Source organism: Hirundo rustica, chromosome 11 (genome assembly GCF_015227805.2).
Source record: "Hirundo rustica isolate bHirRus1 chromosome 11, bHirRus1.pri.v3, whole genome shotgun sequence".
In the NCBI taxonomy this organism is placed as follows: Eukaryota; Metazoa; Chordata; class Aves; order Passeriformes; family Hirundinidae; genus Hirundo; species Hirundo rustica.
In genome coordinates, this window is record NC_053460.1 from 198,668 (window position 1) to 213,043 (window position 14,376).

Here is a 14,376-nt window from a genome sequence, read left to right on the forward strand (position 1 = left end):
TCGGCTGTCCCCCCCCTGCGGCGCTGTCCCCTCGGCTCCCGTCCCCCCGGGCCTCCGCCCCGCGCCCGCGTGACCCTGCGGAGGTTGCGTACACCGGAAGTCCGCCGCGGCGGGGAGCGTGGCTTGTTTAGCGACGTTGGGAACTCTATGGTGGCAGCTCTCCCATAGGCTCTGGCCACCGTGTCTATGGTGCACTTGGCTAGAGGGGCTCCTCCCGCCGAGCACTGTGGGTCGGGTATGGCGGCGCTCCGGGAGCCGGGTTACGGTCGTTGAGGGACCTGGGGGGACCGCGCGGCGCTGCGGCCACGATGGCTGCGGCGAGCGAGGAGTCACTGCATCGGCTGTCGGGGACAAGCCCGAGCGGCGAGGCGGGCGGACTGGTCCTGCGGGCGCGGGGCGCCGAGCAGCACGTCTTTAAGGCACCGGCCCCGCGCGTCTCCCTGCTGGGACTGGACGTGCTGGCGGCGCAGAAGCGGCGGGAGCGCCAGGAGGAGGTGGCCGGGGGGAAGCGATCCCGTGTCGCATCCTATAAGGACTGGGAAGAAGCTCGTGACGAGGCGGGCAGCGACGAGGAAGAGGAAGAGGACGAGGCCGACCGGAACAACCGCAGAGCTCGCAGGAACAGGTGGCGTTTGCGGGGGGGTTCCTGGTGCCGGCGCTGGCCACGTCCGGCCGGGTGCGGAGCGCAGGGTATGCCCTGGTGTGGAGAGAGGGAGGCTGCGGGAGACTGCTGGGCATTATGGCAGTCGGCAACTGGGGCAGTACGAGACCAGCAGAAGGGCAGCTGTTGCTCAGCACTTCTGAGTATTTCTTCTCTCTGCTCTGCCTGCCCAGACATTACCGCTCTGTCCACGTGGAGACACCTTCCTACACAGGGGGTGTCAGCGAGGAGTTCTTGGAACGCAGCCGGCAGCGGGAGAGGGAGCGCCGGGAACATGGAGTCTTTGCCTCCTCTAAGGAGGAGAAGGACCGGAAAAGGGAACGCAGTAGGGATCGGGACCACGATCGTAAACGAGACCGTGGTAATTGCTCAGAGATCTTTGTGGTGCTTCTTGGTTTGGGTCTGGGCTTGTCCTTTGCCCTGTTTCTAGTCTTTACTAATGTTTGTGGTGATTTTTGCAGCAGACTTGGGAAGACAGTTGTGTAATAGGCAGTTGATCCTATTTTGTTTTCTGCAGAGGAGCGGGACAGAAGTCATCACAGCAGATCAGAGAGGGATGGTTCGTCAGAGCGGAGTGGAAGGAGGAGTGAACCTGAGAGTCCCCGACATCGGCCCAAAGGTGGGAGTGGGACCCAGGAGACCTGACGGGGAGGGATGTGGAGTTTTTTATGCTTCCTGCTATTTTTGCAGGATAGGGGTGGTAGAAAAGCTTGTACCTTGTAATGTTTGTGGTTAAGGCAAGCATAAAACTCCCAGCTCAACTTGGGTCTGGGAGCAACATGCCAGCTGTGTGTGTTTGAAACTCTCTCAAATCTCTGCATGGCGGGGTCTGTTCTGGGTCTGTGTGATGGAAATATGATCCTTTGGAAATTTCTTGGCTTCACTGGGTCATCCCCTTCTCTTAGAGAGAGGGCCAGGGGGTACCCTCTCTCCATGCTTCTTTCCCAGAAAATGTTAGGTGGCTCCAGGTGCCCAGGGCCGCTGTTTCAACAAGTGTCAAACCCCATCTCTTCTGCCAGATGCAGCCACACCATCTCGCTCCAGCTGGGAGGAGGATGATGGTGGCTACAGCAGTGCCCATCGCTCGCAGTGGGAATCTCCATCTCCCACACCTTCCTATCGAGACTCGGAGCGTAGCCACAGACTGTCATCGCTGAGAGACACGGACCGGCGGGAGCGGGACAGGTACCAGTGCCTGAGGCTGTGCTGTGAGCTGTGGAGCTGCAGAAAGAGGACTCCGTATGTATGAGAAGGGTCTGGCTGTGGGCACCAGTTCCTCCCATCGGCTGTGTTTTCAGGTCTGTGAGGAGCCGTTACTCCGATAAGACACCATTGCCAACCCCATCATACAAGTACAATGAATGGGCTGATGACCGGAGGCACCTGGGCTCCACGCCACGCCTATCCCGAGGGAAAGGTGAGGAATCTGGGCAGTGTGGAATCCCCTTTCCTATGGCACAGAGTTGGGGTTTCCTTGGGAACATTCTGGACCATCTGGCTCACCCCAGGGCGGCGCACGGAAGGGGAGGAGGGCATCGCCTTTGAGACAGAAGAAGAGCGGCAGCAGTGGGAGGATGACCAGCGGGTGAGAGTCTGGGATGGGCCAGGGGCTTGGGGCCACCAGGCTGTGGGAGATGGGCAGAACTCAGTGCTGCACCTCTCCCTTTCCAGCAAGCTGACCGTGACTGGTACATGATGGATGAGGGCTACGATGAGTTTCACAACCCTTTGGCTTACTCCTCTGAGGAGTATGTGAAGAAACGTGAGCAGCACTTGCACAAACAGAGGCAGAAGCGGATCTCAGCACAGCGGCGGCAGATCAATGAGGTAAGGCTAAGACTCTAAGGTTGGCTACTCTGAACATGTGGGGTTTGCTGCCTCTTGAAAGATCCATTTGTTGAGCCCTTGCTCTCAGGTGGAGAAGGACACTCTCAGGCCAGGCTGAAGGAGTGCTCACAGAGAAACTGTTCAAGTTTCCCTGGAAAATCCAGCCTTGCAACTCCTGCATGGGCAGAATTCCCATGCTGGAGTGGCTGGTTGATTGTAGTGTCCAGGGCAGCAGGATTGCAGAGGACCATGCTCCTGCTGTTCTGAGTGCAAGGTACATTACTGGAGCTGTCCACTGTTGTCCTAGTGGATGCTGGGGGCAGCTGCTCTCTTTACATAAGCAGGAGTGTGTCCAGGCTTCCTGATGTATTCTGAGTGCCTTGCAGGCAATGTCCATCCTGCATTTCCTTTGAGGCAGCCCTGTTGCTCATGTGCTTCACATGGGCAGTTTCTTGTACTCTCTTGCTTCCAATTACTGTCCTTTCCCTTGTGCTTGTTTTCAGGCTCACTAGTTTGGAACCATCCTGTTGCCAGTGCAGAGTCCAGGCGCAGGCTTGGTGTTCTGATGTGATCTCTGTGACTTTTCTGTGGGGCTTCATTGTGTTTCTGATATGTTGTTTCCTGTAGGATAATGAGCGCTGGGAGACAAATCGCATGCTGACGAGTGGTGTGGTCCATCGGATTGAAGTTGACGAAGATTTTGAGGAGGATAATTCTGCTAAAGTGCATTTGTTGGTGCACAATCTAGTGCCTCCTTTCCTAGATGGAAGGATTGTCTTCACTAAGCAGGTAGATACTGTGGCTGAAGACACTTATGGCAGGGAGTCCCATACATGTGAGGCCTTTTTAGTGAAGCCTTTTCCCTCCAGCCAGAGCCAGTCATCCCTGTGAAGGATGCCACCTCGGATTTGGCCATCATAGCTCGGAAAGGCAGCCAGCTGGTGCGCAAGCACAGAGAGCAAAAGGAGCGTAAGAGGGTATGTTGCAACCCTTTAGCTTACTGCCCACCATACACATTTTGTTGTTCCTTACAGCCTTGTTTGGACTCTGCAGCATTTGGGCTTTGGCAGCAGTGATGATAAGGAGTTCATATTTTTGTGACCTGGGACATCCTGGCAGCCTAGCTTAATGCATTGCCTCAGAGCAGCTGCTGTGGTGCGATTTTCTTGGGTGCTGCCTAGGGACATGAATCACTGTGCATTTCGACCTTTGGATTATGGGAGAAGGAAGCAGGTGGAAGAATGCCAGGTAGCTTAGGGACTGTCAGTAGGCAGTATGGCAGCAGGATGTACCTTGTCATGTCTCAGCAGAAAAGTTGTGTGGAGGGGGAATATGGGGTAAGGTAGCAGATTAGTTTTTGGAGATGTTTTCTAGGGATTTTCTCTAAAACTCACATAACAGCTGTGAGGAAAGTACAGATGTGTTCCTTGTACATTGAAACTGGGCTGGATTTGACCTACTTACACTATGAGTGCAATGGTGGTGGTAGGTAAACTGATAGCAGAGGTGGGAGGAAAGCCTGTCAGCGTTTGGCAAGGGCAAGAAGATTATCTCTGCTTCACATCTGTGTAGGTTTAAGTTCAAATATAATGGGTCAGCAGCTGGAAATATTTTCTTTGGAGGCAGTTGGTAATCCTTTGCCTGAAGTCTCTGTATCCATCCCAGTGTCTTAAAACCACTTCAGTTCATTTGGAAGAGGGGAATCTCATGTAGGAGTGGAATGTGCATGCTGTGTTGGGGAACTGTGGTACTGATACCCTTTTCCTAGTCTTAGGAGTAGGATTGGGGAAGAATTTTGTCTGTGCTTGCTGTGCCAAAGTTATGCTGTTCTCTCTCCTTCCAGGCTCAGCACAAGCACTGGGAGCTGGCAGGCACCAAACTGGGAGACATTATGGGGATCAAGAAAGAGGAGGAGAAGGATGAGATGGTGACAGAAGATGGCAAAGTGGATTACAAGTAGGGGCTTGCTCTGAATTACTCGGCTCAGCTGGTAACGGGCTATGGGCATAGAAAAGTGTGTGGAGAGACAGTTTCAGGACTTGCGCTATTTCCTTAGAACGGAGCAGAAGTTTGCTGAACACATGAAAGAAAAAAGCGAAGCCAGCAGTGAGTTTGCCAAGAAGAAATCGATCCTGGAGCAGAGACAATACCTTCCTATCTTTGCTGTACAGCAGGAACTGCTCTCCATCCTCAGGTATGGCTGCCAGGGCATCCCCAGGGCATTGGCCCATGTTTGGGAATTCAGCTGCGGAGTTGTTTAATCATGACTATTGGGAAGCTGTACTCTCCGGAAACAAACCTGTTGCTTTGTGTTTGCTCAGCTGTCCCGCCTGAGTTAGGATCATGCTTAGCTAGAGAACACAAAAGCCTTTCTTTGAAGGTGTATGAAGAAAAACCTTTTCCTTTTCCTCAGAGACAACAGCATTGTGATTGTGGTAGGGGAGACAGGGAGTGGGAAGACAACTCAGCTGACACAGTACCTCCATGAGGATGGCTACACTGATTATGGCATGATTGGCTGCACACAGCCCCGCAGAGTGGCTGCCATGTCGGTGGCCAAGCGGGTCAGTGAGGAGATGGGAGTGCGTCTGGGGGAAGAGGTGAGTCTGCTAGGGAGTGCAGGGGTGCCACCCAATGACAGTGAGTGCATGGGACTGTGGGACGACTTCTGGTATCTCCACCCTCCCAGGTAGGCTATGCCATCCGCTTTGAGGACTGCACGTCTGAGAAGACGGTGATCAAGTACATGACAGATGGGATCCTGCTCCGTGAGTCGCTGCGGGAGGCTGACCTGGACAACTACAGTGCTATCATCATGGACGAGGCACATGAGCGCTCGCTCAACACTGATGTGCTATTCGGGCTGCTTCGGGAGGTGTGTGTGATCCTGGGCTAGAGGACAGCAGCGTGGGGCATGTGATCTGGGACAGCCCTTCTCTGCCAGGACTAGGAGAGGGAAGCAGAGCTGCCACATCTGTCTGCGCTTGACTGCTCCAGCATCCTGGTCCTTGGTTCTGGGGGGGTTAAGTCTCCTGTAATGCTACCGGAGTCTTGCTGGCTGAATGTCGGAACTGCTGACACAGAGGTCTTTGCTGGATTAAGTTTTCCTGGGCCAAGGCTGGCGGGTCTTTTTAACTGCACTGACCATAGAGCATCAGTGTTCCCTGGCATGCACAGCCACTGCCTCTGGAGTACAACAGAAGCTCTGTCCTATGCCATTGTCTCAGTAAGAATGAAAACAGCCCACAGCCATGCATGACTGCGCCTTCCATATTGTTTCTTTCATCTGCTTCGTAGGTGGTCGCCCGACGCTCAGATCTGAAGCTTGTTGTCACTTCGGCCACCATGGATGCAGATAAGTTTGCCTCCTTCTTTGGGAACGTTCCCATTTTCCACATTCCTGGGCGCACTTTCCCTGTGGATATTCTTTTCAGCAAGGTATAGTTAAGCTTGTGGATGGAAATCCTGTTGGTGGGGTGGGGGAGTTGTGACCTCGGTGTGCTGTACCCTGAGGGGGACACACAGGACAGAAGTAGGAGTGGCGAGTGGCTGTGGTGTGCTACACCAGTCTTGCACATAGGACAGGGCAGTAAGGATATTGGTCCAGATTAACCTGGACTGTGCTATTCAGACCCCACAGGAGGATTATGTGGAGGCTGCAGTGAAACAAGCCTTGCAGGTCCACTTGTCTGGTGCTCCTGGAGACATCCTCGTCTTCATGCCTGGCCAGGAAGATATCGAGGTGAGTTGGAAGGACAGGCACTATCCTACCCCCTTGTTTCAGTCTGATGTTTTCATCCGTCTTTGTTTCTAGGTGACCTCAGAGCAAATTGTGGAGCACCTTGAGGAGCTGGAGAAGGCACCTGCTCTTGCTGTACTGCCAATCTACTCTCAGCTGCCCTCAGACTTGCAGGCCAAGATCTTCCAGAAGGTGCTGATCCATGCTTTGTGATTAGGGTGGGGACAGGGAAAACTGGAGCAGGAGACAGTACAGAGCAGGAGTGAGAGGTGTAGATATACCTCAGTATTGCGTATGGAGGGTGAGAGAAAGCATGTACCCCACATCCAGAATTACCCCTGTCTCTCTGCTCTGCACTCCTCCTCAGTGGAGCAGAGCCATGCCCAGGGGCATGACTGATGGGTAGTGTGCTTGCAGGCTCCTGATGGGGTCAGGAAATGCATCGTTGCCACTAACATTGCAGAGACCTCACTGACAGTGGATGGTATCATGTTTGTGATTGACTCTGGCTACTGCAAATTGAAGGTAAGCCGGGGTTTTCTGTACTGTCTGTCTTCCAATTTCTAGGGTAGGTTAAGGGAGTTCTGAGGTCACAATCCAGTCTTCCTCTTACTTCTATTTGATCTTTTTGTGCCCTGAAGGTTTTCAACCCCCGTATAGGCATGGATGCGTTGCAGATCTACCCCATCAGTCAGGCCAATGCCAATCAAAGGGCTGGCCGAGCTGGACGGACAGGTCCAGGCCACTGTTTCAGGTAGGCATGTCAGTGGTGTTCCTGTTGTGTTGTATCCTCAGCTTGGCATCAGGTTATGTATATTTTTTCTCACTGGAGCTGTTCATTATCTTGAACTTTGGGGGGATGTGGGCAGTAGGCAGGCCTGAAGGCCTTCTTTGGACCCAGTGCTTCCACAGAGAAAGGGATGTGCTCCACTTTGTTCCTGTACCCGTCTTCAATTGTGGCTGGTCTGCCCTGGATGCCATCAGGATAAGAGCCAAGCCAAAGGCCTTTTCCAAGCTATGCTGTAAGACCAGGGAAGGGCTGTGCTTGGTCATGTGCTGTGCTGCAGCCCAAACACCCCAATTTGCTGGGGAGACCACACTTTGGCTGGGCTGTAAGTGCCTCCCCAGGGTCGTGCTGCTGGGTGCCGGGTTGCTGCCCTGTGCCACGCTGGGCTGGGCAGAGTCTGGCAAGTCTGTAAGGAACGCAGTGGCTGGAACAGGAGGAGCATGCTCTTGGCATCTCTTCCCAGGCTCTACACGCAGAGTGCCTACAAGAATGAGCTGCTGACAACCACGGTGCCTGAGATCCAGCGCACCAACCTTGCCAATGTAGTACTCTTGCTCAAGTCCCTGGGCGTGCAGGACCTGCTGCAGTTCCACTTCATGGATCCGCCCCCTGAGGACAATATGCTGAACTCCATGTACCAGCTGTGGATCCTGGGGGCCCTGGATAACACAGGTATTGGCTGCTGGGGTAAGCTGCCAGCCACTGGAACTGGGGCCTGCCCAGCTGCTGATCACTGATCCCTGTTCTGTTCCAACAGGTGGTCTGACCTCTACAGGACGTCTTATGGTGGAATTCCCACTGGACCCTGCACTCTCCAAAATGCTCATTGTCTCCTGTGACATGGGTTGCAGCTCCGAGATCTTGCTCGTTGTCTCCATGTTGTCTGTGCCTGCCATCTTTTACCGGCCTAAGGTACAAGATGTTGCTGTTCCAGTAGCTCAGGGCCCTTCCCTGCCCTTTGACTAACCCATGTTCTTTGCTTACCCTTCAGGGCCGAGAGGAGGAGAGTGACCAAGTGCGGGAGAAATTTGCTGTTCCAGAGAGCGATCACTTGACTTACCTGAATGTTTACCTGCAGTGGAAAAACAACAGCTATTCTACCCTGTGGTGCAATCAGCACTTCATCCATGCCAAGGCCATGCGGAAGGTGAGGCTGTGGCCATAAAGCTGGGGGAGACAGCCTTATGCAGAAGAGGGATGTGACCAGCACACACCTTTGCAGGTGCGGGAGGTGCGTGCCCAGCTCAAGGACATTATGGTGCAGCAGCGAATGAGCCTGGCATCCTGTGGTACGGACTGGGACGTTGTCAGGAAGTGCATCTGTGCAGCATATTTCCATCAGGCTGCAAAGCTGAAGGTGAGAGGTGACTGAGCTGCCTGGGGGCTGCAAGGCCCTGCCTGGGAACAGGTGGACTAAGCTCAGTTGTCTTTGCAGGGCATTGGGGAGTACGTGAACATTCGCACAGGCATGCCCTGCCACCTGCACCCCACGAGCTCTCTGTTTGGCATGGGCTACACGCCAGACTACATTGTGTACCATGAATTGGTGATGACTACCAAGGTGAGCTTGAGCTGAGGGCTAGCAGGAAGGGTGATGAGTGCTCCAAGGGAGACAGGAGGATTTGGCTCTGAGACTGAGATCGTCTGAGTGGCAGATACCAGCCTTTCCCATCTATACCAACTAGGCATGTCTGTGTCATCTGTTTGTCCCTTCCCTCATTATTTTTCTCTGGCTTCTGTGGGATATGTTTGATCCTTCTTGTGGTCTCATCAAATCCAACCCATAGCAGCTTCTGAGGCCAGGAGGAATTGTTTGGAAGGGGTATAGTCCCAGTCTGAGAAGTGCCATCAACAACTAGGGGAGGAAGAGAGTTGTTAGGGCTCTGGGAATGGTGCCCAGGCCCCATGGATGCCATCCTGCTATCCTGGTTTTTCTGTCCCCGCAGGAGTACATGCAGTGTGTCACTGCTGTGGATGGAGAGTGGCTGGCAGAGCTGGGCCCCATGTTCTACAGTATCAAACATGCTGGCAAGTCACGCCAGGTAAGTATTCTGTCCTGGATGAGCTGGCAAACTGCAGAGCCTCTGTATTCTGCTGCTGTATGTGTATTTTGACATAAAGGGAGCAAGCTTGTGGGCATGCAGGGAGTCTGTTGTCTCTGACCTGCTGCTGCCTTGCTCCAGGAGAACCGCCGCCGTGCCAAGGAGGAGGTGTCTGCCATGGAGGAGGAAATGGCTTTGGCAGAGGAGCAGCTGCGTGCCCGCCAGGAGGAGCAGGAGCGCCGTAACCCACTGGGCAGTGCAAGGTGGGTGATAGCCCTGCCTGCCCACAGCTTGCCTGTGTGGAGGATCCCAGATTCCCTGTGGGAGTTCTGGTCCAGGAAAAGGTTGCATTTTCCATTAATTGCCCTTGTCCTCTTTTACAGATCTACTAAAATCTATACTCCTGGGCGAAAGGAGCAGGGGGAGCCCCTGACGCCACGACGTACTCCAGCCCGCTTTGGTCTCTAAGGCACGACCTGTTGCTTTGAGGCTTAAGGTAGTGCCCAGCTACCCTGATCAGTGTATTCTGTGGTCTCTACAGCTTGTGACCCTGGAAGGCTTTGGTGCTTGGCACTATTTTGCTACAGAACAGAAAGAATTTTATTTGTTTAAAGGTTGTCAGTCTAATCCTTGCTTTATTTTGCACTTCTTGTCCTGGATGAGGAGGGTGGAGAGTCATGCAGGGCTGGTGCTGGTAAGTTGTCGCCCTGTAGAACCTAGAACAGAGCACAAAATTAAAGTGACCTGGAGGATGAATACAGCCTGTTTGGAACCTGGCCCACACTCCTGCAAAGGCAGTTCTCCCATAGCCCATGCCCTGGGACAGGTAGCTGGTGCCCAGCTGTCCCTGCACACCTGGGACCATCAGCCCAGCCGTGTTTCAGGCCAGGATGTGCCAAGAATTCTGCTCACTTTTTCAGCTGCTCACACTTGTGGGGATGTTGAGGTGTTCTGAACATTAGGTATGGATTCTTCTCCTGCATCCTGCCTGGTGTGTCTTGAATGCCTGTTTGTGTCCTGCACATGGTCTGTCACCTTGCTGAGCTCTTCCTTGAGGAAAGCCAGCTCCACCTTGCAGACAACCAGCTCCTCTTCTCGCAGAGCCAGAGCTCGCTCACTCTCCAGGTGTAGCTGCTGCCAGTGTTGGACTAGGCTGCTCAGCTCCTGCAGCCTCTCCTGGAGGGAGTAGGTCTGCCCATGGCACAGAGTGAGACACAGGCTGAGCACAGACTCTTGGTTTTTCACAGGAATACCTAAGACCTCCTTACCTCCTGTTTGCTCTGCTCCTTAAAGCTCTCCATCTTCCTCAGCTCCCGATGAAGCTGCTGCCTGTGTATTCTGTAGGCTGCAATCTTATCCGCCTGCTTGCTGCTCTCTTGCCGGGCTTGGGCCAGCTCTGCTTGGAGGTTCTCCACATCCTGCACCTGCCAGGAAAGCTGTGGGGCAGGGAGGGTGGTTGGCCATGGCTGAGCTTCTGGAGGAGAAGGGTCTGGGACTGAGGCTACATACATGTCCTGTCCTACTTTGCCCTCACCTGTTGCTGCAGCTCTGCCACTTTTTGGTGTAGGCCTTGGATGGCCTCTTTGGCTCTGCTCAGCTGATGCACACACTGCTGCTCCTGGGCCTGGGTGGCTCCCAGTTGCTCCTGCAGCTGGGCTGGGCTGTGCTGCAGGCCCCTACTCTGCTTCTGTGCAGAGAAGGCAGTGGTTGGTGGGTTGGCCTTGTGCTGCGTGCCCTTCCCTGAGCACAGGGACAGCTGCCCTCTGTGTGCCGCGGGACACTCAGGGCTGGCCAGTACCTGGCTATGTGAGGTGGTGGGGGCAGGCTGGTATTATTGCCTCCCACCATGTTCCAGGGCTTCTGGGGGAAGTGGAGCAGGGGTCAGCCCTGCAGCATGGTTGTTAAGGCTCCTGTGCCCCCCTGGCTGCTTGCCCCTAGGCTTGGTGTAGTGTTTGGGGGGTTGCTGGCACTGACCTGCTCTTTGCTGTCCTGTGGGATATCATGGCTGGTGTCAACATCACTGGGGCCAGCAAAGTAGGAGGTGACCTCTGTCTGCACTGCCTGGTCCTTCAGGTGGAGGGGTGTATCACTGACCTGTGGGTACCCAGCAGGGTGTGGGATCACCCTGTGCCCCTGCTGTGTAGAGCTGAGGCTGCAGAAGGAGCCTTTTTGGGACAACCCCTGGACAATGGGCTGTTGGGCAGGGCCTGTGACACGAATGTGGCCTGCACCAGGTGGGAGGCAGGAAGGCTGCTGGCTTCTGCCCCTCTCATCTCTGTGCAGTCCCTGTTGTGGCAGTATCTGTTGGACACCCAGCAGCCCTGGAAAGACATCCCTGTGGTGCCTGACCAGTGACAGAGCATGGGCACAGGGAGAATGGTGATCCCAGCTCATTGGCAAGGTTGTGGGCTGCAGCAGTGCCACCAGCCCTGGGACGGTGCCCAGGGTGTCAGTGGAGTTATTAGGATCTGCATTCTTGCAGCTCTGCTCAGCTGGGTGGACTGGACTGTGCCAGCCAGGCTTGCCTTGTGGCTAGGCTGCTCTGTACAGGTGGAGCCATGTGTGGCTGGCAGGATGTTTTCTACCTTCCCCTGGGGGTGTTACCAGATGTTTGCACAGGCTGTGGGGCAGGCATGGTGCCTAGCCTGTGGTGGAGTGGCAGTGGGGGACACATGCAGCTTGGTCTGTGGCCGCTGTGCCCAGCACAGGTACCTTGCCCATCAGTGCCTGGAACTGCTGCATCAGAATGACCAAGTCCTGGTGCTCCTGCTCCACTGCACGCTCCTGCTCCAGCAGCTGGACCAGTTGTTTGTGGTTTGTGTCCCTGCAGAAGTCCAGGTCCAGCTGCAATGCCTGTATTGTGGCCAGCATCTGAGCTGGGTCCAGATCTTCCTGCTGTGTGTCCTGGCATGCTCTGGGCTCCCCATGCTGCGGCTCCAGCACCAATGCTTGTCTTTGGCCCTAGGACATGGCATGAGCAGAATCTGTCCAGCTTGCCACCACAGCCAGCCCATCTTGCAGCTCCTGTCTGAGCAGGCACTGGGGCTGGACAATGCTGGCAGTCCTAGTTTTGTGCAGAGCAGCAATGGACTGTGTTGCCAATGGGTGGGCACAGCCCTTCCACCCTGGCAGCACTGCCCCATGCGTGTGCATGTTCAGACAGTTCCTTTGGGTTCACAAATAGCCAAACCCCTGACACCATTGCCCCTCCACATGGAAGTGAACTGTAGCCACTGTGGGAAACGGTGGCAGTGGGACCAGCGCAGCCACGGCAGGACTGGATACGCCCAAGATCTCATGCTCTCCCCAGTCCTGAGGAAGAGGTGGCTGGTGGTGCAGACGAGGGCTGGCCAGGGCCTCCTGTACCACCTGGCCGCTAATCTGTGGCTATGCGACCAGTGCCTGGGTTGAGCATACCATTGGCACTGCTCACCTTAGGCTGCCAGGCCTCTGTCTCCTGCTGAAGCTGCTGAATGGAGCTGGTCAGCTCTGGTGTTGTCTCCTTCGCCTCTGGCAGACCTCTACAAGAGCCTTCAGGCTGATCCTGAGGTGCAGGAACCTCCCCGGATGTGCCAGATTTTGGCCACCCTCTCACTGTTGGAAGGACCATAACCTTTCCTGTGGCCCCAGACAACCCTTAGTCCCATAGATGTCACTCAGCATGGGCCAGCCCCACCATCCCATGGTATTGGCACTGTCACTCCCTGTCTGAGGAGCACCTGATGCCAGCAGGAGAGGCCTAGCCTGGGGCTCCTATAAAAGCAGGGCAGACCTCAGCAGCACCTGGCCCTACTGCTGCCCACAGTCCTCACCGCAGTCCTCCTGTGCCATGTTCTTCACCATCTTGTGTCCCTGGCATGCTGTGTGACACCACCCCATATGCCACTGTGAGGTCACCAGGTCCTGGGCATCATCCTCAGAACTGGCCCAGGACGTGGCAGAACCTCTGTGTCACGGCAGGGCCTTGCCACCCTCATGCTGCCCCTGCACTGTGCTCAGGCTGTGCTCAGGCTGTGGCCAGTCGCAGAACACACCGCTGGGCTGTGGCTAGGACCAGGTGACAGTGGGGATGGCAGCAGTGCTGTGCTCAGGGCTGTGCCTTGAGGTCCACCACCCACACAAGGGACAGGGCTGGGAGGGGACTCGCTGCAGGGGCACATTCTGACAGGGCCACGGGCCCCTGGGGAGGCTGAGCATGTCCAGGGGAGGCTGAGAGTGCGTGTGTCCTGTTGTCCCATCCTGCCTGGGGCCACCCTGCAGTGCCCAGGTACTCGGATCACTGATGTGGGTCTCTGGGTGCCAGTGGTGCCTTGACTTTGGATTCACAGTGATGGTGTGAGCACAGACCTGCCGCTAGCCTGTGCTGGTGACAGGGGACTCCCTGGGCTGTGTGTGATCCCTTGCCAATGCTCAATGCAGTTTCACAGGTAAGTGTTTTAACTGGAAATTTCCAAGGCTGAATTGGGCCCAAAGGTGAACACAGATGTACCATAGGAGAAATCATCAGTTGCCATGACAACCTGTTCCACCAGCGGGTCACAGTCACGGGTGATGGGAGCAGGCACAGCACCAACAGTCCTGTGAGCAGGGCTGCTGACCCTCCTGCTTCCAGAACACGACTGAATCTGGCCACAGTTTCTGCCACTGCGAGGAAATTAAATTTCCCTGCAGACTTCAGTGTCATTCAGGCAGAGACAGCCAAGACACAGAGCATCCACAGCACACAGAGCTTGTGTGGGACAAAGCCCCATATCATGTGTGCTGTGCCATGCCATTGTTGCATGGTGCCACAGGCAATGCTGCTCTGTACAACAGGTATGTCACACTGTGCTGAGCTGCAGGCAGTGCCTGCCTTGAAGGGCAACACTGCTTCAGCTCCTTGTAAATGTGTGGGGCAGCCCCACAGCCCTGACCCACAATTGCCTGTCCATACTCAGCCAGTCCTGGGAGGATGGGGGGGGTCAAACTGGCCCGTCTGCTGTGTGAGCACAGTCCTGGGGGTAGGAGTTGTCTCACTTTAATTACTGCCGTAATGTTACTCTTTTCAGTGCCACCTTAATTGAAATTAAACAGCTGCCATGTTCAGGCTAGGACAAAAGTGAATCCTTTTTCATTCTCCTCCAGTTTAATGAAGACTGACATGCTGGGAGAAAACAAAGGCGATCCAGCTGCTGCCTCTTGCTGGCACATGCATCAGCAGTTACCAGTGACTCTGCGGGCCAGCAGAGACACCCCAGAGCACCCCGCAGACAGCCCCAGGCAGCCTGCATCATGGAGAGCTCCTGCCCAAAAGGTCTGGCTGGGGGTGTGCAGGGAATGG

At 55.1% G+C, this 14,376-nt stretch overlaps 1 protein-coding gene across 1 annotated transcript; it reads left to right on the forward strand.

Annotated features, from left to right (window-relative positions):
* Nucleotides 1-97: 97 nt before the first annotated feature.
* On the forward strand, nt 98-9,669 carry DHX38 (DEAH-box helicase 38). The gene is made up of 26 exons (XM_040075294.1): nt 98-625; nt 835-1,022; nt 1,179-1,280; nt 1,681-1,846; nt 1,960-2,078; nt 2,170-2,246; nt 2,333-2,488; nt 3,116-3,277; nt 3,358-3,465; nt 4,332-4,444; nt 4,545-4,682; nt 4,902-5,088; nt 5,178-5,363; nt 5,786-5,926; nt 6,120-6,230; nt 6,303-6,419; nt 6,645-6,752; nt 6,869-6,981; nt 7,478-7,686; nt 7,772-7,926; nt 8,006-8,161; nt 8,237-8,371; nt 8,450-8,575; nt 8,961-9,056; nt 9,198-9,319; nt 9,440-9,669. The coding sequence occupies exons 1-26, from the start codon at nt 309-311 to the stop codon at nt 9,522-9,524; spliced, it is 3,693 nt and encodes a 1,230-aa protein (XP_039931228.1). The 5' UTR covers nt 98-308; the 3' UTR covers nt 9,525-9,669.
* The last annotated feature ends 4,707 nt before the right edge of the window (nt 9,670-14,376 follow it).